The following is a 21,762-nucleotide window of genomic DNA, read 5'->3' as shown; positions in this document are numbered from 1 at the left end:
CTAAGACAGGGTCCTGTGCAACAACTTCTGCTTCTCCTGCATCTCCTACTCTCAGTAATAATCGTAAACGTGGTTTGATTATGAAGGTGATGATAGCGATGATGACAGATTCTGGTGGAGAAATAGCACCAAGGCGATCAGACATTCAGGCATCTGTATCCTGCTGCCCCCTCTGTGACCCCGGGCAGCTGAGCCTACACCAAGGTCAAGGATAGAGAGAGGAGGAGTGATGATGAGAAGTCCTAGAGTCAGGTAGTCCTGGGTTCAGATTCTGCCCCTCCACTTCCTGGCTGTGAGATAATAATAATAACAACAACAACAACAATAAAACAAGCAGCATTCACTGAGGGCCAGGCACTTGTCTCTGTGTATGTTAGCAATCTAGCCTCACAACTCCATGAGGTTGATCTATCGGATCATCTGTATTTCATAAGTGGGGAAACCAAGGCACAGAGGTGGCAACTCCTGCCTAGTGTCCCACAGCCAGGGGGTGGCAGAGGTAGGATTTGAACCCAGACCGCCTGCCCCCAGAGCCTGGTGCTCAGCCATGCTGGCTCCTCCATGTTTTTCCTCTTTGAGACTCATACCTCCTTCTGCCTGGTTATGCGGTTCTCCAGATCTTGCACCTTTTTCTTTTCCTTCTCTATGGCCTCCTTCGCTTTGTGTTTCTCGTAGGCGATGCTGCTCTCTGAAATCTGGAAGTCAACAACAAGCGGTTTGAGGGTGTGTGCACGAGAAAGGAAGGGAAGTGACAACAGCAAGGGGAAGCCAGGATTAGTAATCGTTGACACCAGTGAGTCAGGTGGGAGTGAGAGCTCAAGGAACTGGGTGCTCGCTGGAGAGAGAGGTGAGAAGGGTGGCGTGCCCAGCATGGTGAGAACCCGCAAGTCACGTCTTGGTTAGTTGTGTCCTTAAAAGAGAGAGTTATTCGTCTTTCAGGATTTCTGGGCTGGTGTTCAGGAAGTGACAGGCTGGTGAGTGTTCAGGTCAATGCATTTGGTGCTGAGCCGCGAACTAAACTACTAAACGGACAGGTGACGGCACCAGTGTGGTCCCTTGTTGGGAAGTACCTGGCTTCTTGGGAGGTGGGGCAGGAGAGGCAAAGGGCAGGGGTGGGGGGCGGGAGGGGGTGGGGGGATACACCTCCTGTGCCAGCAGGCCTGACGCCTGTGGCTTCAAAGGACACTGGCGGTCTCTCTCCAGCCTACAAAGGCTTGGGTCCAGAAATTGAAGCCCAGGACAGTTTGGGACTGAGAACATATACCCCACAGATACGGTGATGGAGAGGGGATTGGAGCCCAGCTTCAACTACACAAGCCCCAGGAGGGAAACAGCCAGAGTAGGGTCGAGAAACCCTGTTTGCAGTTGTTGAAACTCTTGTAGTTTCAACAATTTATATATGCATAAACAAAAGACTGGAAAGCTATGTACCAAAATATAAATAATGGCTATTTGGGGTGAATTGAGATTATGGTAATTTATATTTTCTTCTTTTCACTGGTCTGTATCTTCTAAATTTTCTTTAGTGAACATGCATTATTGGGTAAAAAGAAAATCTACTGACATTGTTACACTTTGGGGGTGGGTGGCTCTGGAGAAAAGAGGATCTTCCCGACAGCCTTGCTGTTCTAGCATTACGTCCTGGGCCTCCATCCCCCCTGCCCTGCTCTGCACACGGGCCTCCCCGCCCCACCTGGGCTCTGACTCTCCTCCCTGCATGGGCTTGGCATTTTCCCACTGCCAAGTCTGCCTAAGACTGTCCAGACCCCACCCTGCGAGTCTGTGTCCTGCCTGACGTAAGAGGCCACATGCCCCACGGGAGGGCACCCTCCCTTCTCTTATTCTGCGCCGCTTGGCAAATTACAAATGAAAATGATGATGATGATACTGCCCACGCTCTAAATTCTGCAACATGAGCGCCTGCACCGTGCACTGAACGCGAGCCCCCAGGTGGTGTCTGCCCCCCATTCTGCAGGTGAGGACACAGAGGCTGTAAGTGAGGCAGGGAGAGGATGAGTAATGCATTAAGGTCACACCATCTGGAAGTGGTGGTGCCAGTTCAGATGCCAGTGCCCTGCCCTAGCCACCCTGCCACCTGGCTTCTGGACCTGGCCTGAGCTGTCCTCCTGATTCCAGCCCCACCCTACCTGGAGGCAGGAGACATGCTTGTGTATTCAAACGTAGACTGGCACAGAGTCTGCCACCCTGCTCAGCGGGAGCCCACACTCTAAAGCCCCACCCCTGGCCCATCTGTATAAGGGCTGATCTGGGGGCAGCTATGACCGCAGTTTGGGTTCTACCCCTTAACAAGGCTCGCTCTGTGTCGGAGCTCCCTCGCCCTGTGTGGACTCTGACCTCACTTCCCTGCAGGGGCTGGCACAGCCTCACTCCCAAGGTCTTTGCTTGCCTGTCCAGCCCCCATATCCCGCCATGCACTCCATCCTCCCCACCCGACCGGGACTCTGACCTCACCTGCGGAGGTGGTCACAATGCATGCACGGACTCCTCGAAACAAACCTCTGTCACTGCACCCGCATTAGAGATGGGGACACAGAGAGGGCAAGGGGCTTGCCCAGAGTCACACAGCATGTTGGGGCAGAGCTGGAATTGGGACCAGAATCGACACTTTTAGCCCACCCAGCTCTGCTGCCATGCCTCGCTTCGCCTACTGTGTGTCTCCCTCCGGCTTTCTTCCTCTGACCCATTTGGCTTCCGTCTTGTTCCAGCTTGATTTCATTCTTCCCGTCCTGCCCCTGTCCCTCTGGCAAACTCCGGTCCCTCTCCTTTGCACTTGGAACCCCTGACCTAGTGGCATTCTCTTCCCGCAGATGTTCCCGTGGTGTTCCCTCTGCCCTCCAGTTCTTACGCAAGGTCACCTCCTTGGAGACGCCCTCCCCGCTGGCGGGCCACTCTCTAACCCACCCTGGTTTTGTCTACCCCACAGCCTGTGGCTCTGGAGTCACCTGTGTTTGTTTACATGGTTGTCTGTCCTCCGCCCTAGAGTGGGGGGCATGGCCGTGGTCCGTCTAGTGCTCTGCAGTATCCCTGACACCCAATAAGGTCTGGCACGTGGTAGGTACTCAGTAAATATTTGCAGATGGATGAATAAAACTGAATTAAACAATTCATTGAGTCACCAGCTTTGTTTCTGGAAGTTCCATGAGGGCCGGCACATGTCTGTGTGTGCCCCCTCTGTCCCTACAGTCCGGCTCCTGGAGATGCCATCACAGGTCACTGAGGGCACGGCCACCTGGCCTCCTGGGTCCGAGAGCCCTTCTTTGACTTTCACGGCATGACTCGGGCGTTCATCCCTCCTCTGAGCCTTGGGGCCTGCCTTTCATGGCGGCTCCGGCTGGTAAGCCCAGTCCCCAGGCTGGTGGCAGTGGATGTCACTGGCTCGGCCTGGGCCTGGCACTTGGACACCCCTTCCCCCTCCCACATCACCCTGTCCTTGAGGGTGTGCTTCTCATCTCTTCCAGAAGGCACTGACCCCTGGTGCTTATTTGATGTGACCACCGTGTGAGCTGGTTGTGTACCGTCTACTCCATCTTACGCTGCAATGTTTGTGTCTCTATCTGTCCATCGGCCCAGGGAGGGTCTACTTTGGAGTCTATGAAACTAGGAGGCTGGCGCCAAGAGGGTGTTTTCCTACTGTGCCCACGCTGGGTGCATCATAAATACTTTTCGACGACGAGGAGGATGCTGGCTGAGGGCCTGACCCAGACTCCAACCCAGCGGGTCTCCCCTGGAGTGCAACTCCCTTCCCTAGGTAGTTGGCCAGCAGTGCTTTTGAAGACGGCCCTCTGTGTGCGAGTGCAGTTCTAAGTACTTAATATACACTAATTCATTTAATCCCGCGAGGCAGGGACTGTACCCCTCCCCATGTTACAGATGAGGAAACTGACGCACAGGAGGTTAGGTGATCTGCCCTAGGGTCATACAGCTGGTGAGTCCTATGTTGTGGTATCAGCCACTCTGAACGGAGGCACGGCTCCCCACCTGCCCGCTTTACCACCTGCTCTACCTCAGGGCACCGAAACACAGCCTCACATCTGGTTCTGGAGCTCCTTCCAAAGGGCTTTTGGCTGCCACCGCCCAATTTCTCTCTCTCTGCTCTTCAGACCTCCTTCTGCTGGGTTAAGTGGTTCTCCAGATCTCGCACTTTTCTCTTTTCTGTCTCTAAGGCTTCCTTTGCTTTGCTTTTCTCATGGGCAATGCTGCTCTCCAAAATCTGAAAATCAATGACCAGTCTTTTTTGGTTGCCTGCACATTTAGGGGGAAAATTGCTAATAACGATGATACTAATAATGACAGTAGCTCAAACGTTGAGGGTTGGTCTTCCGTGCCAGGGCCCAAGGCCAGCGCTTCTCACTCACGTCACTCTCACAGCAACATCATCAGAGAAGTTAGCGTCACCATTTAACAGATGAGGAAACTAAAGAACGGAAAGTTGGTGAGGGTGCGGGGACCATGAAGTTTGTTAGTGGTGAGGCCAGGATTGAACCCCTCACGTTGCCTGTGGGTGGAGGCCCTGGCAGGGAGCAAGCCAGCAGAGGCGACCAAGCCTGTCTTATTTCAGAGTCTGAGCTCTTATCATTGTGCCAGGCAGCCTCTGTGATAAGAAGAAGAAGAATCTCATTAATAATGGAATTTCCCATTGTTGAAGTAAATCTCTGAGAGACAATCAGGTTTCTAGAGGAGGGCAGTGTATTGAATTAATGAGCCACACGTAACAATCTCTAGGGGGGCGGGGGCAAAGCTCACAAGGGAAGCTCTGAGAGGACGCGAGCGCTGTGATTGGTAATTAGTGCCCGCAGTCAGGGACTTTCATCTAGGAAGCAGCTTGCCGATAAGCCGTTCAGTTAAATGGTTTATGCAAATTGCAGAAGGCTAGAAGTTGCCGGTAAGGCCCCTGTTTCTAGTCACTGCGAGAAAGGGCACCTCAGATTCATCATCATTATGTTAAAAAAAAACAAACAAAAAGAAAGGGCACCTCAACTCTCAAACGGGTTGTGTTGTAAACACCAGCTTGGCAGAGGTCTGGAATTTGGAACACGGTTTCCATTATAGCTGGTGGTTAGGGTCCGAGATTAGTCTGCAAGAATATCGAATCCATAATATGGAGGAAATACTACACATTTTTATATATTTTGCAGTGAAAAGCAGTTTAAAAAACGCCAACACTCATCTGTTCCAATACCAACCCCCAACGAAGCAGAAGCGCAGTAACATCGCGGGAGCCTGGCGTCTCCCATGAGACGTGAGGAGCCGAAGGTCTGAGGAGGGTTTCAGGTTGAGGCATTTTCCTGCCCCACTGGCCTGATCTCACGTCTACACGCGGGACTTTGCTCTCGGCAGCTCCTCTGCAGCCGAGACGGGCGCTACGCACTACAGGGAAGCCTGTCCTCGTGCGACTCACGCCCAGGTCCCGTCCCCCCGGGCCACTTTGCTCCCACGCTCCTGGGCAGGTCATGGGAACTAATCTTTAACGTTACCTCCAAACCCGCATTATGACCTAGTGATTCTGTCGTCCTTAAAGATGCATCTGACAGTGTGGAGGAAGGTCTAATAGAAAGAAAAATCAAAGGACTGTTTGAGGTTGATCTAAGTCTGTGTCTGGGATTTTAATCTCAGGTTCCCCTGACAAGAAGCCACGGAGAGGTCCTGCCGGGAGAAGTGGGCTGACGCTGTCCTAGGCCTGGGTGACCCGGCCACAGCTCCTCCCTGCCATGGGGCTGTCCACCACCAGGCTTTCCTTAAATCTCCCTCCTGAAGTGCCCCGTGACCTCGAGATCTCTAAAATCAAGGGGCTTCCCCATCTTTGTGCTGATGACCTCTCAGTGGCATTTGGCCGCCGGGAACCCTTGTGACACCCTCCTCCTCCTTGCCACCCCTGGAGAAATAACTCAGGACCAGGTACTGACACTGTTTACACAGGCCTGCAGAGCACAGCTGCGCCGGAAACCTGAGTGAGACCCAACACATAAACACTTTCCCTCTCTGGATCGGATCAAATGACATGGGCTCTGCCCACCAGGCTCATTATTTCTCCCTCACTGGTGGGTGGGCCAGGGTTTCCCTCTGAGGAGTAGGGATGCAGTGGGGGATTTGTAGGAGGCAAGTACCTAAACAGAAGTGGAAGTACAGTGATTGATAGTATTAATAGCTACCATTCTTTGAGAGATGATTCTGGGTCAAACACTTTAGTGTACATTATCTCTAATCTTCACAGCCATCCTTTAAAGAAGGTAGGTATTGAGCCAGTAAGTAGCCCAGCCAGGAGGCAAAGCCTGCACTCCTCACTCCTCTGCGCTGCCCCAGGACCGAAGCGCTAATGAAAACATTTTGTAAAAAAGACTCAGGGATCTGAGGGTGACCACGAGGTAAGTATGAGTGAACACTGTAATAGGGCTTTTCCAAAAGCCATTTTGGACACATCAATAGAAGTACAACATCTTCAACGAGGGAGAGAAGAGTCCTGCTCTAGGCCACTAAATGCTGGAGAACTGTGTCCAGTTTTGCCTACAAAAACTTTAGGAAGAAAACAGATGATGGGTTGCAAACTCAGATGCCTACAGGGGCGCGACAGTTACCCAAAGTGAAGTGGGTTGTGTGTGATGCAATAGGGAATGGCGAGGACTGTGGCAAACTTCTGCTACTTGGTTCCACTCCGGCCCGTTTTTGCCAAGTGGAAAGGAGGGCCAGATTTCTGAACTTTTCAAGAGAGGGTGGAAATCTGGATTTTTCAGTATAGTTTATGAATTCAAGAAAAAACACTCTAGGACCAAACGTAACATGTCTGCAGGCCCTTTTCAGCCAGTGAGCTGCCCATCTGTGGCTTCTGGAGCACAGAGCAGCTCAGAGGAGCGGAACAAGGCCGTGCTCCAGGACTGGGAATGGCACTTGGGTCTGGAGAGGAGCGGGTGCCTCTAGTTTCAAGCATCTATAAAAGGTTATTCTGTGGAAGAGAAAGTATTCAATAGACGGGTCTTGCAGGAGCCCGGGGGGCAGGTGGAGGATTGAAACCCTTCTGGGAGAAAGTCTGGGTCAATTCAACCTAAAGGAAGAATGTTCCGCCAGCCCAAGGCATCAACACTGGGATAGACTGCCCTGGGCTGCAGAAAATTCCTTGGTGGTGGAGCTGAAGGCTGGATGATTTCAGGATGTTGTTGGAGGATACACGCAGCCCTGAAGTCCCACGATTCTGTAATTCCTCCATTTTTGGGATTTGGGATACAATCTCTGTACATGCTCATGTCACCAATCCCAACTTGTCGCCTATCTAAGGCTGCATTTTACGCTGTTTACAATTTTTCCAACTAATTGTGAAGGCCACAGCTCTAGGGCTCTCTCCTAGAGTCCCCCTTGCTTCTTCCCGGACTAGCTGAGCCCTCCCAAGGACAAATCACTCTAGGAAACTCTGCCACGCGCTTCTCCCCGTCATCTGTGGTTCTAAACTTCTTCCATTTGGCCCTCAAGCCGGATTTGGGCTGGAGCCAACTATCTCCCCGAGCTGCGTACCTCCTTCTGGCGGGTTAAGCGATTCTCCAGCTCTTGGACTTTGCTCTGTTCTTCTTCTAATGCTTCCTTTGCTCTGCTTTTCTCCTGAGAAATGGTTTCCTCCAAAGCCTGAAAGTCATGATTGTTGTTTAATAGACATGGTTACCATAGTAGGGATCTGGACTCTGTGCCAGGCACTGCACGGATTCACTCACTTCTCACAACAAGAAAACTCTTTCACTTCTCACTGCCACAGAAAACGGTGGGCAGTATACTTAGGGGCTAAGAGTCCGGGGTCTGGAGTCGGCAGGCCCAAATTAGAGCCTCCGGTTGATCTTTCCTAGATGTATAGTCTTGGGCAAGTGAGAAGTTTTAGAAGCCTCAGTTTCCCTGTCTGTACAATGGGGACAGTAATAGTGCTTCCTGCATTGGGTTGATGTGAGGAGCAGATGAGATGATGAACGTGAAATACTTGTCACATGATAACTATTCACTAGTAAAGATTAATCATTTCTTCTGTCATTTCAACTTTGCAAAGGAGGAAACAGGCTTAGAGAGATTAAGGAATCTGTTCAGTTTACTAGTAAATCACGTCAACAGGAGTTTGAACCCTGGTCCCTTTGACCCTAGAGACAGGAGTTGGCAAGCTACGGCATCTGGGCCAAATCTGGCCCGCTGCCTGCTTCTTTGTAAATAAAGTTTTATTGGCATCCCTCCATGCTCATCGTGGGTTGCCCACAACTGCCTCTGCACTGCAACAACAGAGCTGAGAAGCCACAACAGAGACCATACGACCCGCAAAACTGAAAATAGATACTATCTGGCTCTTCGTGGAAAAAGTTTGCTGCTCCCTGATTTAAACCATTAGTGTGTGCACAAATCAGAGGACTGCTGCTAACGGATCATAATAAAAAAAAGAATAATAATAAAATAATAAATAATAAAAAAATAAATAAATAAAAAATAATAATAAAAAAAAGAATGTTGGCTCCATAAGGGAACCTAGAATTTCTTACCCTTGAAACAGAGTCCTCAGACAAGTTAGGACTCGTGAGGAGTTTAATTAATGAATTCGGACAAGCATATTTTTAGAAAGGGTGGGGGTGATGGTGTCATGTGGTATGAGGGAGGTTCACTTAAAATCGGGGCACCCGGCACTGGAGTCTGGAACAGTACTTTCAGATGAGTCCCTGGGGTCGAGCTGATCAATGTGCGTGTCTGGGGAAGGATGACCCTCGACGGGACGACAGTGGACATGAGCAGTGGCGCTCTGTCTTGGTGGGTCCCTGGCATTGCGTCCCCCTCTGCATGGGCTGGTGTGCGCGCTGAGCTTTGTTGTGATTAAAGGGGGGTCGATGTCAGCCCTTGAAACCCTGTATCTGTTGGAATAGATGTTACAAATGGGCGTCTGGGAGGCCCAGGCCGGTGCCCAAGGTGATGTTGAACATGCTGGGGCTGCAATACTGTACATCCACAGTGGGAACAAGTCAAACCAAAGTTAAAACTAAAATAAGACATTTGGCAAAGGGAGAAGTTAATCAGAGAGGAGGGAGGGAACAGGTGGAGAGCCTGGTGGAGATTTTGAAGATTGCTAGGTTCTTTCTGGTTCTATTTCCCTCTCTGTGGAATGGCACTGGCTTTTTCTATGTCTACTTGTCCTTCTGGAGGGAGCTGCCTTGATTTAAGGCTGTTGTGAATGGTACCTTTATGTGCCTCACAGGTGATTTGGGTCAGGTGGTTCTTCCTTTTTAATCTTTTATTTCACAAAAGGCAGAAAGGCAGAGAAAGAGGCAGACAGGAGAAGAAGTAGCGGGGCGTGAACTAGAGGATGAAAGGGAGCAGGCAGAGGTCTTTGCCTCTTGGAGACGTCTGGAGAGTGAGGGTGTGTGACAGAAGGACGGTCCAAGCAGGAAGTCACCAAGCTTCTCCCGGTGAAGGCGGAGGAAACGGCAGGTCCAGTCCTTCTCAGGGGAAGAAAGGAGGTGCTGGGGGGGAGTTGGGGTCCAGCGGATCTCGTGCTGCTGTCTTGAGGGGGTGGAGGAGGGGCAGGACGCTGTGGCCTTTCACCGTGGCTGCACATTGGAACCACCAGGGAGAGCTTACCAATCCCAGTGCCTGAGCCACACCCTCACCCCAGTTAGGTCAGAACCTGGGGGTGGGGTGGGGGAGGGGTACAAGGCATTAGTATTTTTTAATCTCTTAGGTGACAAAAGTGCAGCCAAAGTCATGAGCCACTGATCTAGGATGATGGCGACCGAGGTAGTTAAATTCATGGTGGGTCCCTGAATATCAGAAAGGGCCAACGCAAGGACAAGGATGAGAATCAGCCCATTATGTGCAGTTTCCTGGCTTTCTCCTGAGAGGCTGATTCAGTGGGTCTGGGGTGGGACCCAAGAAGCTATATTTTTCACCAGCGTCAGGTGGTTCTTATCGGCCAACTTGGGGAAAACCTTCTTCTAAGACTTTGTGGCTGAAAATGTAGTCTGCAGAGCTGTGCCGTCAGTACCAGCTGGGAGCTGGTCAGAAATGCAGAATCCCAGGCTCCCCCCCCACCCCCAAGACCTGCTGAATCAGAATCTGCATTTTAACAACATCCCCATGTGATACGTGGACACCTTTGAGTTGAGAGGCGCTGCTGTAAAGTATCCTCTAATTGGCTGGTTTCTGGAAAAGTAAGTAGCAGTTTTGGCCATGTGTTTCTTTTCTTTTCTTTTTTTTTTTGCGGTATGCGGGCCTCTCATTGCCGTGGCCTCTCCCGTTGCGGAGCACAGGCTCCGGACGCGCAGGCTCAGCGGCCATGGCTCACGGGCCCAGCCGCTCCGCGGCATGTGGGATCTTCCCGGACCGGGGCACGAACCCGTGTCCCCTGCATCGGCAGGCGGACTCTCAACCACTGCGCCACCAGGGAAGCCCCATGTGTTTCCCCTGATATTCATGAAGAGAAAGCAGAAGGCTGAAATACTATTGGTTGGTCTTGCACACACTTAGACACAAACCGGGACCTGCAGTAACGACTGGGATTTGTATCAATAAAATCAGCTGCAGTATACAAACAAAGTACCATTTCTAGACATTTCAATAACCTTGCCTCTTCAAGTTGATCTTCAAGTTGATCTCTGAGTTTTAGGACTCAAGCTTCATGTTAATTCCTCCTACATCATTCACCCTCTTTAATTAATTTAGTTCCCAACAAGGAGTTGCTGAGATTTCTCCATCTAAGTACGCGCCCTCTGTTTCTCATAGGAAAGCCCATTTCATCAGTTTCCAGTAGTAAAGAGAAGGACGGGGGCCACCTTACCGATTTCTCTTCCATTAGCCGCTTGACTCTGGCTTTCAGCTTCTCCTCTTGCTGTAGCCTTTCCTCGGTCAGCTTCTCCTTCTCTTCCAGATGCTGCCGTAACTTTTCTTGCAGCAAATACTGCTGAGTCTCCTGAGAACTGTTGATCTTGATCTGAAATGAGGTGAAGGGAAACTGCAGCTGATGGGGGACAGGACTAACGCAGGAGTCATTTCCACTCCCTTTGGGGGCGGGACAAAGGTTCACGAAACTTTCTTCAAAACACAGAAAAATGATGCTTAGCTTAGTAACTAATAGGGAAGTAGTACAGCGTCGTGGTTAAGAGCTCAGACTCTAGATCTAGATAGAATCTCAGCTCTAGTTCTTTCTAGACACTTCTTTGTATAGAGAACGAGGTTAACACTAGTATCTACCTCTTAGAGTTGTAAGAATGAGATAATGATGGAAAGCTTTTAGCACAGTGTTTAGCACATAGTAGGTGCTCAGTAAATGGCAGTTAGACTTATTTGTTATTATTTGCTGAGTGTAAGAGAAAAAGCAGTGAGCTAGGGCCAGAAGGCCTGAGCTTTTGTCTTGATTCTTCCACCAACTATCTGTGTGACGTTGAAACGGTCACCTAGCCTCTGAATGTCACTGTCCATCTCTGTAAAATAAGGAGAATGGACTAGATCAGGGGGTGGCAAACTACTGTCTGCAGGCCACATATGGACCACTGCCCATTTTTATAAATAAAATTTTATTGGAGCAGAGCGTGCCCGTCACGCCCATTCATTTACTTCTGTCTATGGCTGCCTTTGCTCTACAACAGCTGGTCGGATAAGTGTGGCAGAGGCTGTATGTCCTGCAAAGCCTAAAATGTTTACCATCTGGCCCTTTACAGAAGAAGTTTGCTGACCCCTGGACCAGATGGTCTTTGGGGTTGATCGTAATGCTGGTCCCAATATTTCACCCTTCCTCTATTCATATCTTTGGCTCTGTAACTTGCAGTGCCCACCCATATGCTGCCCCCTGACACTGAACTCAGTCATGTGACTTGCTCTGGCCAATGGGATGTTGGCAGACATAACACAAGCAGAGGATTGAAAAGCACTCCGTGATTGGGCCTGCTTTCTCTTCCCGATGTCTGCTTCCTCTGCTAGCACCATGAGAACGTGCCCAGGCCAGCCTGCTGGAGGATCAGAGACACGTGGAACACGTGGAAAAGAGCACAGCTGCTCCAGCTGAGGCCAGCCTATATCGACCAAGGCCCAGCCAACACCCAGACATGTAAGCAAGACCAGCGGACCCACCTAGTGCTGGCCCCAGATGTGTGATCAGTAGACAGTAACTGTGGAACACTGCTAAAAGTGTTATGGTTGTTTATTATACAGTCTTAATACGGCAATAGCTACCAGAGAGATACAATCCCTAAGGATAATTTTGCCTCTAAAATGTCGACATTATGTAACTTTTCGTAATTCTGCTGCCTATACTGTGGCTAGCTGTACTGTAAAGATCTGATGGCATTTAAATTTTTCTGGTTTTTGACAGAGGAAGACAAGCCTCCTTGCCCTCCTGGGAGATCTCAGCCACCCTGTCTGAAGCATTTCGTGTGCAAATGGAGGTATCATTTCACCTTTTGGAGGATGTGTGCTGACTACTAACAGAGGAGAAACAGAGTTAAAATGCTCCGGGCTAGGTAAATTCTAAGGAGGAGCTGAAATGAACTTTTGAAGTTCAAAGATTACCTGAAGTTCCTGGGTCCAGCTTGTAATTTTTTTATAATGTTCCAGAAGGTATTTCAGATACAAAGACAATCCTTAAAGAGAGAAGGAAGAAGAAGGTAAGTATCAATTCAATTCACTTCCTTTGCTTTCTGAATAATGTCTTCACAGAGCTTGCCGACAGGTGGGTGAGGGCAACGCTGCCCTCCCATCAAGGAAACGTGAATTGCCATCCACCTTGTGTTTTTTTTTTTTGCGGTACGCGGGCCTCTCACTGTTGTGGCCTCTCCCGTTGCGGAGCACAGGCTCCGGACGCGCAGGCTCAGCGGCCACGGCTCACGGGCCCAGTTGCTCTGCGGCATGTGGGATCTTCCCAGACCGGGGCGCGAACCCGTGTTCCCTGCATCGGCAGGCGGACTCTCAACCACTGCGCCACCAGGGAAGCCCCACCTTGTGTTTTTTAAATTGTTGATCAGCTTCGGTTGGGCTCAAGTCCAAGTTTCTTTTTGTGGGAGGACAACAAAAACCACCTGCAGAGCTCCTACCGACCAAGTGTCTACCGTGTGCACCACTGTGAGCTGAGCAGGGGATGGTATGAAGCCATTCAGTGTGAGAGACAAGGTCTACGTGCCTGGGAGGAAACAGGCAGGGACTCCAGGTGGCGTGGAAGTGATGGCTGAAGGAGTGGGGAAGTGTGAGGGTCCCAGAGGAGGGGCCATCATTCACCTGGAGTGATCACTGGTGGCTGAGGACCCACTGGGCGCAGGCATTGGTGGGTACGCAGAGTTGGAGGGGATGGCGTTTCAGAATGGAAGATGTGGTTGGGTGAATGATGCCTCCCCCCCCAGAGATGTCTGGGTCCTAATCCTTAGAGCCTGTGAACATTACCTAACAGGGCAGAAGGACCTTTGCAGATGTGGTGAAGTTAAGGATCTTGAGATGGGGGCGCTCATCCTGGATCAGCTGGGTGGACCCGATATAGTCGCATGGGTTCTTACAAGAAGCAGACACAGGGAGTCTGACTACAGACAGACAGAGCCGGTGACGTGACAGAAGCAGACAGGTGAAGATGCCCCTCTGCCATGAGCCAAGGAAAGCGGGGAATTTTTATTTCCTCGCCTTTTCCAGTCTAGAGACTGGAAAAGGCGAGGAAACGGATTCTTTCCTAGAGCGTCCAGAAGGAACCAGCCCCTTGCCTTTACCTTAGCGAAACTGATTTTGGACCTTTGGCCTCCAGAACTGTAAAAGAATAAATATGAGTTGTGTTAAGCCCCTAAGTTTGTGGTAATTTGTTAGAACAGCCATAGGAAACTAATACAGGAGGTGAAGGCAGGAGGCAGGATGAGAGGTGGGGAAATGCAGTGCATGTTCTGGAAGAGGGTGGAGCTTAACTGGGGTAGAGCAGATGATGGGGGAGGGGAGGAGTAGAGGGAAGAGCTGGGATGGAAAGCTGAGTTCAATTTGTGGCCAGCCTAGAAGAGTAGCCTAAAGAGTATAAACTTGAGTTAAACATCACTGAAATGTCATGAGTGTGACCTGTGTGCCCGGCCCTCTGCCAAGCCATCAGCGCATCACCCCACTATATTGTCCCGCCATCGCCTCCTTTTACACATGAGGCAGTCGGGCTCTGAGACATGTGGCTGCTGGACGCCACACAGCTGGCAAATGGCTGAGCCAGGGCTTGGGCTCACAGTGGTGTGACTCCAGGGTCTGAGTCACTGCTATTTCAGCTTCTGATGGAGCAGTGAGTTGGCTTAATGAAGGGTGTTTGTTTTTTTTTTTTTTCAGAAAAATAACCGGGATGTATTAGAGACGAAGGAGCCAGCAGCATTTCTTAACTGCAGCATTCTCGACGTGTTGGGCTGGACAGTCCTCGTGGTGGGAGCCGTCCTGGGCACTGTAGGACGTTTAGCAGCATCCCTGGCCTCTGCCTACTGGCTGCCAGGAGCATCACCCACCCAAGCTGTAATTATCAAAGATGAGAGGGTTTCAAGAAAGCAAACCGAGAGGGTTGGGTAGGCCAGAGAGAACATGGCGGGCGGAGGAAGGTGGGGCTTCAGTGCGGGGGGGCCACGTCAGTTTTCAAAGAGGCAAAGTAGGAAGTTGGTGGTGAGCACACAGGGTGTAACGCACTTCAAGGTCTTAATGGGACAGGAGTACGAGCGGTAGAAAAGGAGCTGAAGAAGCAGTGGTCCCAGTGAAGATGCACCAGCTTGAAGCGCATGTTTGATGACAAAGGAGAAAGATGGAGTGAGAGGCTGTGTACGCTGAAGAAGGAGGTCATGATTCAGGAGCTAGTGCACAAGGTGGTCTGGGAGGGAGAGAGAAGGGGAGACTCAGGGAGGGAAGAGCTGCATTTGGAAAGAGAACGTAGTGAGGGAAGATAGAGGGAAAGGAGAAAAGATGGGTGCGGAGGGAGACAGGAGGGGAGCTGAACAGGCTCGTGCCTGGGCCCTTGACCTCTGACAATGCCACTTGCTGAGAATTTCCAGCTTGGAAGAGTGAGAAGAAGAATATTATAATAATAGCAATTCAGTATTAACCACTTGCTGTGTGCCAGGCACCATGCCAGGAGTTTAACACGTGATATTTTCTGATCATTACAAACAGCCCAGCAAGGCAATGTGTTTGCATTTATAGGTGAGACACAGACTCTCAGCAAGGTTAAGCTATGGAGCTGGTAAGCAGTAGGATCAGAATTCAGACCTAGGTCTGTCATTCTCTTTTCAGAGAGACTAGAGGCTGGAGAGTGAAGGGCTGGGCTGGCTCATGTGAAGGGTGTGTGAGGAGAGGGGCACTCGGAGGACCCCGAGATGGCAGAGATGGGTGATGCTGACTTGGGCTGTTGGAAAGAGGGATTTTCTTCTGTGGGAGAAGAAGCAATTCTTGATTATAGTTCTGGTTACAAAAGTTACACATGCCTGTTACACAAATCCAAACAAGGCAGAAACCCATAAAGTGGAAAGTGTCCCCCCGCTGTATCCTCAGTGCTGGCACACAGTAGGCCTGCAATAAATAGTTGTTGAATGACTGAAAGTCAAGGCTCACGCAGTCTCATCACGCTGGGATAATACTCTCAACACTTATATGTCTTTTCCACCAGATTTCTCCTGTGGTCAGATATTGGCATTTGAAAAAAAAAAAAGGGGAGAACACTGTTCATATTGTATTACAACTTGCTTTTCTTTTTTTTTCACATAAAAATACTGCATATCTTGGATATCTGAGAAAGAGCGATTTTCTATGTATGCAGGGAAGCCTTTTATTTGCAACAAAATCTTGCAGAAATAGACACAGTCAACTGAGCTTGCAAAGAAAAATGTAAGAAGTCCTTTCTTTCCCTTATCAAAAGAAGCTGAGAAACCAGGCAGGAGGAGAGGGGAGCTAACTTTTAAGGTCCTCCTTAGATGTTTCCTATCTTCCAGTGGGACCACACAGTAATCCTTCAGCAATCAGATTTTTTTTTTTTTTAGGTCACAGCTTTTTAATTTTTTAATTGAGATATAGTCGATGTACAATATTGTATGTTTCAGGTGTACAACATAGTGATTCACAATTTTTAAAGGTTATATTCCATTTATAGTTATTATAAAATATTGGCTATATTCCCTGTGCTATAAAATATATCGTTGTAGCTTACTTATTTTATACATAGTAGTTTGTACCTCTTTTTTAAAATTGGAGTATAGTTGCTTTACGATGTTGTGTTAGTTTCTACTGTACAGCAAAGTGAATCAGCTGTATGTATTCATATATCCCCCCTTTTTTGAATTTCCTTCCCATTCAGGTCACAAAAATATGGAACGCTTCATGAATTTCCGTGTCGTCGTTGCACAGGGGCCATGCTAATCTTCTCTGTATGGTTCCAATTTTAGTGTGTGTGCTGCTGAAGTGAGCACAGTAGTTTGCTCCTCTTATTTCCCTACCTCTAACTTGTCCCTCCCCCTTTCCTGCTCCCCACTGGTAACCACTAGTTTTTTCTCTATATCTGTGAGTCTATTTCGTTTTTGTTATATTCACTAGTTGTATTTTTGAGATTCCACATAAAAGTGATATCATACAGTATTTGTCTTTCTCTGTCTGACTTTTTTCACTAAGCATAGTACCCTCCAAGTCCATCCATGTTGCTGCAAATGGCAACATTTCATTCTTTTTTATGGCTGAGTAGTATTCCACTGCATAGAGATATACATAGATATATCTATATCACATCTATTTTTTTGGTGGGGTGCATGCCATGCAGCTTGTGGGATCTTAGTTCCCCAACCAGGGACTGAACCTGGGCCATAGCAGTGAAAGCGTCGACTCCTATCCACTGGACCGCCAGGGAATTCCCTACTGCATCTTCTTTATCCACTCATCTGTTGATGGGCACTTAGGTTGCTTTCATATCTTGGCTATCATAAATAATGCTGCTATGAACATTGGGGTGCATGTATCTTTTTGAATTAGTGTTTTTCATTTTGGGGGAATAAATACCCAGGAGTGGAATTGCTGGATCATATGGTAGTTCACTTTTTAGTGTTTTGAGAAACCTTCAAACTGTTTTCCATAGTGGCCACACCAATTTACATTCCCACCAACAGTGCACAAGGGTTCCCTTTTCTCCATATCCTCGCCAACACTTGTTATTTGTGTTCTTTTCGGTGACGGCCATTCTGACAGGTGTTAGGTGATACCTTAATCAATCAGATCTTTAGTAGTGACCCCAATCTCCTGGGCTGCTCATGACATGATCCAACAATACTTACTCAACCTGGATTTCCCTGAGGGATTTATTCCAGCACTTTACAGACCCAGCTCGTTACATGCGTTTTATCCCTTAGGACAGTATTTCAAAAGGCAGGTAGTATGGTGGTTCAGAGAAGGGGCTTTGTGGTCAGAGGGACCTGGACAGAGTCCCAGCTTTACCACTCGGCAGCTAGGAAATGCAGCCCGTTGTCAAGAGCCGAGGAAGAAGGCCTGGAAAGAGAACTGAGTGCTCACGGCTAAGAAAATCTGACTTGCTGTCAAATAGAGATACGGCAGGGGTCACAGGTAAAGGCACCTCGGCGTGAGCAAATCAAGCTGCCCTGCCTGTGTGCATATCCATCTGTCTGCCGTCCACATTCAGTTCACATTAAATCAACAAGTATTCAAGGCTGATGCTCACGGCAGCTACCGTTTACTAAGGCTTACGTGTGACCCCCTGATTTGGGTACCACATCGTTTAATCCTCACAACTACCTGGTGAGATCTTAACCCCATTTTATAAGCAAGTAGGCAGAGGCACACAGAAGTCGACACTTGCTCACACAATGAGTAAGCGCACACTTGAGAGTCAAACCTTAGCAGCCGGTCTCCAAAGCCTGAACTCAGAATTATTCGCTATAATGCAAATGGGGCTTTGCTGGGGCAAGGCCCGCGGTGTGCATCAGACGCCCTTCACTCCAGGGAGTGAAACTCTCAGGTTTGTCTCTGTTCAAGTTAATGACAGAACCTGTCCTCTAGGAATTGGGCTTGTACCTGGTACCCCTCTGGATCTTCGGAGGGCATGTGGGGTCACAGAAAAAACACAAGTGCTAGGATCACAACGACCTCAGTTTGAGTCCTGACCCTACCATGTACCAGCTGTGCGACCTTGAGCACGTTTCTTAATGTTATGGATACTCAGTTTCCTGACTTGCAAAATAAAGACAACAATAGTACCTGGCTCATTGGGTTGTTGGAAGATGAAAGTACACAGTACATGTAAAACAACTAGCACGGTGACAAGTGCCCAGGAGGAGTTAAACAAACCATGGTTCCTACCCTCCTCTTAGGAACTGTGAACACGGAAGGCTCTTAGGACTGTTTGTGTATGGTGATGCGTGACTGGGGATCCCCTGCTGGCCTCAGTAATGGGAAGTACCTTGAATCACTTATCATGGTGGACTAACACATAAAAAGGTTTTGAGCCAGTTTCTTCATTTCTAAAATGAGGATAATGTTACCTGCCTTATAGAGTTGTTGTGATGATGAACCGAGGTTATGTATGGAAAATACTTAGAACATTGTCTAGAATATAAGTGCTCAATAATGAATGATGGCCACCGTTGTCACCGTCACCATCTAATCATTATTCTCACCACCATGACCATCGCCAATCTCATCACCACCATCCTCATCACCTTAATTATCCTCACCATCCTCACCATCATCCTCACCACCACCATCCTTGTGTAGATGCCTCTAGGAACTAGGTACAGCGGTACCTAATACAGAGAATATAGGGGATACTCTAGCTCATCCCATTCTTTTAGTCTTCTGGGGCTTTGCCATAATATTGCTAGTTCTGGAAGATAAAATGCCTTTTACCACCAACTTCCTCTCCTAATGAATGAATAAAGAATGGGCCGTCCTCACTAACTTCCCACATGCTCCGCGGCACGTGGGATCTTCCCGGACCGGGGCACGAACCCGCGTCCCCTGCATCGGCAGGCGGACTCAACCACTGCGCCACCAGGGAAGCCCCTGAGGGCTTAATTTTGCAACCCATGTTTCTTTATGGTAACGTATGACTAGATTTAGAGACAGAGGCTTCAGTGACTCCTGAAGTCTGGGGAGGGGACAGTGCACACATTGCTTGGCCCCGCTATTACTAGGATAGAGATCATGGTCTTTCCTTGTTTTAGTTCTGATTTTGAAGAACAGTTAGAACTGTGGGCCACGTCTCTCCTGGTTTCATGCACACTCAGACTCTGCCGTGATTACAACAACAGTAATACTGGGGTTGGGGAGGGGCTGGGCTGCTGGGAGAAATCCAGCCCCCCTCTTCTCTATGCTATCTGTGAGGGGGCAGGCACTTACAGAAAAGTTAATCTTGATTTTTGCCTTTCTTTTTAAAGACGTTTCAAAGAAATTCACACCACCTTCTGGATTACCTTAGAGATATCCTGGCTGGGGCTGTTTAATCACCTGAGTTGAAAATCACTCCTCTATTCATTATTGTAAGAATGTCAAATTTGTGCAGACTCTCTGGAGAGTGATTTGGCAAGAAGGATCAATAATAAATGTTGGAGTTTCCCAGGTGTGGCCCTGGGCTCTCCCTTCTCATTCAACACTTTCTTCCTAGTGATACCATTCACACGTATGGCTTTAGTCATCCTCCAACCATCCACCCGTCCGTCCATCCCATCTGACTAAGCACCCGCTATGTGGCACATGTTCTTCTGGGTTCCGGGGCCACATCACTGATATGGTTGGACATCCAGGGTGACAGCTGCGTCCTTGGCACCTCAGTTTGGATGTCTACAGGCACCTCACACTCATCTTCCCCCTCAAACCTGGTCCTCCTGCGGCATTCCTTACTCTGGATTTTAGTGAAGGAACCACATCTGTACTTTTAACACAAGCCAGAAACCTGGAGATCTGTAGCCCCCTTTCTCTCCATCACTTCCCTTCTAGCCACATCTAACTCCATCACTGAGGCCTGTTGATTCATCTCTTAAATGCCCCTGGAATCTTCTCTCTTGCTCCATCCCCTCCATTGCCACAGTGAGGGCCACCATCGTGTCTTGTGACAGCCTCCTAACTGCTCTCCCGGGGTTCTGTGCTGGCCACCTTCCTGTACATTTTCCACTTGTGGCCAAGATGACTGTCTCCAAATGCAAGCCTGTTCCATCAGTTCCTTACTTAAAACCTTTCATGGGCTTCTCTCTGCTCTCAGGTTAAAGCAGAGCTTCTTACCAGGGCTCTGCAAGCCCCCGGCCCCACCATGAGAATGCCCTCCCCTCCCCTCTTTGGCAAATAACTCCTATGCATCCTGCAGGTGCCCTGCCGTCCCTGACCAGGTCAGAGCCCTGCACTTCTCCTTCAAAGCAACTGTCACGATTAAAGTTTTACATGTGAGTGATTTTTCACTTAATGCCCCACCCTATTCCTCCCTGAGACCGTAAGATCTACAAGCTCAGGGATAGTGTCTGTTAGCTCCCCAATATTTTATTATGAAAGATTTCAAATGTACAGCGAAGAGGGAGGAATTTTACAGCCAACATCCATATACTCCATGACCTGGATTCTACCTGTTTCTGACCCCATTATATCTCCATCCTGCACTGTGCCTGGTATCTAGGAGGCCTGCGATAAATCTTTGTTGAATGACAGTGGTTCATATCCTTCCACATCTAGGATGATAAAAAGATGAACAGGTATGTGTGAATAATATTTATGTCAGCCTCATCTATTAAGCATGAAAAACTGGAAACAACTTAAATGCCCATGATAGAGGACTGGCTAAATAAATTATGGTACATCCTACAGAATGGGATTCCTTGCCATCAGTGACAGCGATGATGTAGGTCTGTGTGTGTTGACATGGAAGGGTGTTCCTGATGTACTGTTAGGAACGAAACTAAAGGAAATTGGGTATAATATGACATTATTCTTTTGTAAAGTTAAAAAATCAATACGTGTATATAGGTAGTGCCTATTTTATGCCAGGTACTATTCTAAGTACTTTACAGATATCAATGCATTTTTTTTTTTTTTTTTTTTTGCGGTACGCGTACCTCTCACTGTTGTGGCCTCTCCCGTTGCGGAGCACAGGCTTCGGACGCGCAGGCTCAGCGGCCATGGCTCACGGGCCCAGCCGCTCCACCGCATGTGGGATCTTCCCGGATCGGGGCACGAACCCGCGTCCCCTGCATCGGCAGGTGGATTCTCAACCACTGCGCCACCAAGGAAGCCCCATATCAATGCATTTTAATCCTCACAATCCTAAGGGGTGAGAATTCCCTATTATCCCCATTTTACAGGTAAAGAAACAGGCAAAGAGAGGGGAAGTAACTTGCCTAGAATCACACAGCTCTTTCCATGGGAAAATGCCTTGGAAGTTACACACAAAATATGATAGTAGTGACAATACCAAACGCTAACGTGGATGTGAAGCAACAGGAACTCTCATTCATTGTTGGTGGGAATGCAAAACAGCCACTTTGGAAAAGAGTTTTGTGGTTTTCTTAAAAACTAAATGTACTCTAGGGACTTCCCTGGTGGTGTAGTGGTTAAGAATCCACCTGCCAATGCAAGGGACACGGGTTCAAGCCCTGGTCTGGGAAGATCCCACATGCTGCGAAGCAACTAAGCCCGCGCGCCACAACTACTGAGCCTGTGCTCTAGAGCCCGCGAGCCACAACTACTGAGCCCATGTGCTACAACTACTGAAGCCTGCGCGCCTAGAGCCCATGCAACGCAACAAGAGAAGCCACTGCAACGAGAAGACCGTGCACCGCAAGGAAGAGT

General features: G+C 48.9%; 1 protein-coding gene across 1 annotated transcript in view; it reads right to left on the bottom strand.

The window, feature by feature from the left end:
* Nucleotides 1–21,762, bottom strand: part of FHAD1 (forkhead associated phosphopeptide binding domain 1) — a 133,520-nt gene that overhangs the window by 32,781 nt on the left and 78,977 nt on the right. The window contains exons 15-19 of the mRNA XM_079928530.1: nucleotides 12,526–12,596; nucleotides 10,799–10,951; nucleotides 7,522–7,629; nucleotides 4,124–4,231; nucleotides 588–695 (exon numbers count right to left, since the gene is read on the bottom strand). Coding sequence (XP_079784656.1) covers nucleotides 588–695; nucleotides 4,124–4,231; nucleotides 7,522–7,629; nucleotides 10,799–10,951; nucleotides 12,526–12,596 — 548 coding nt within the window. The remainder of the gene's footprint in view (nucleotides 1–587; nucleotides 696–4,123; nucleotides 4,232–7,521; nucleotides 7,630–10,798; nucleotides 10,952–12,525; nucleotides 12,597–21,762) is intronic.

Source organism: Stenella coeruleoalba, assembly GCF_951394435.1.
Source record: "Stenella coeruleoalba genome assembly, chromosome: 1".
NCBI lineage: Eukaryota > Metazoa > Chordata > Mammalia > Artiodactyla > Delphinidae > Stenella > Stenella coeruleoalba.
This window is presented reverse-complemented; position numbering and strand designations above follow the sequence as displayed.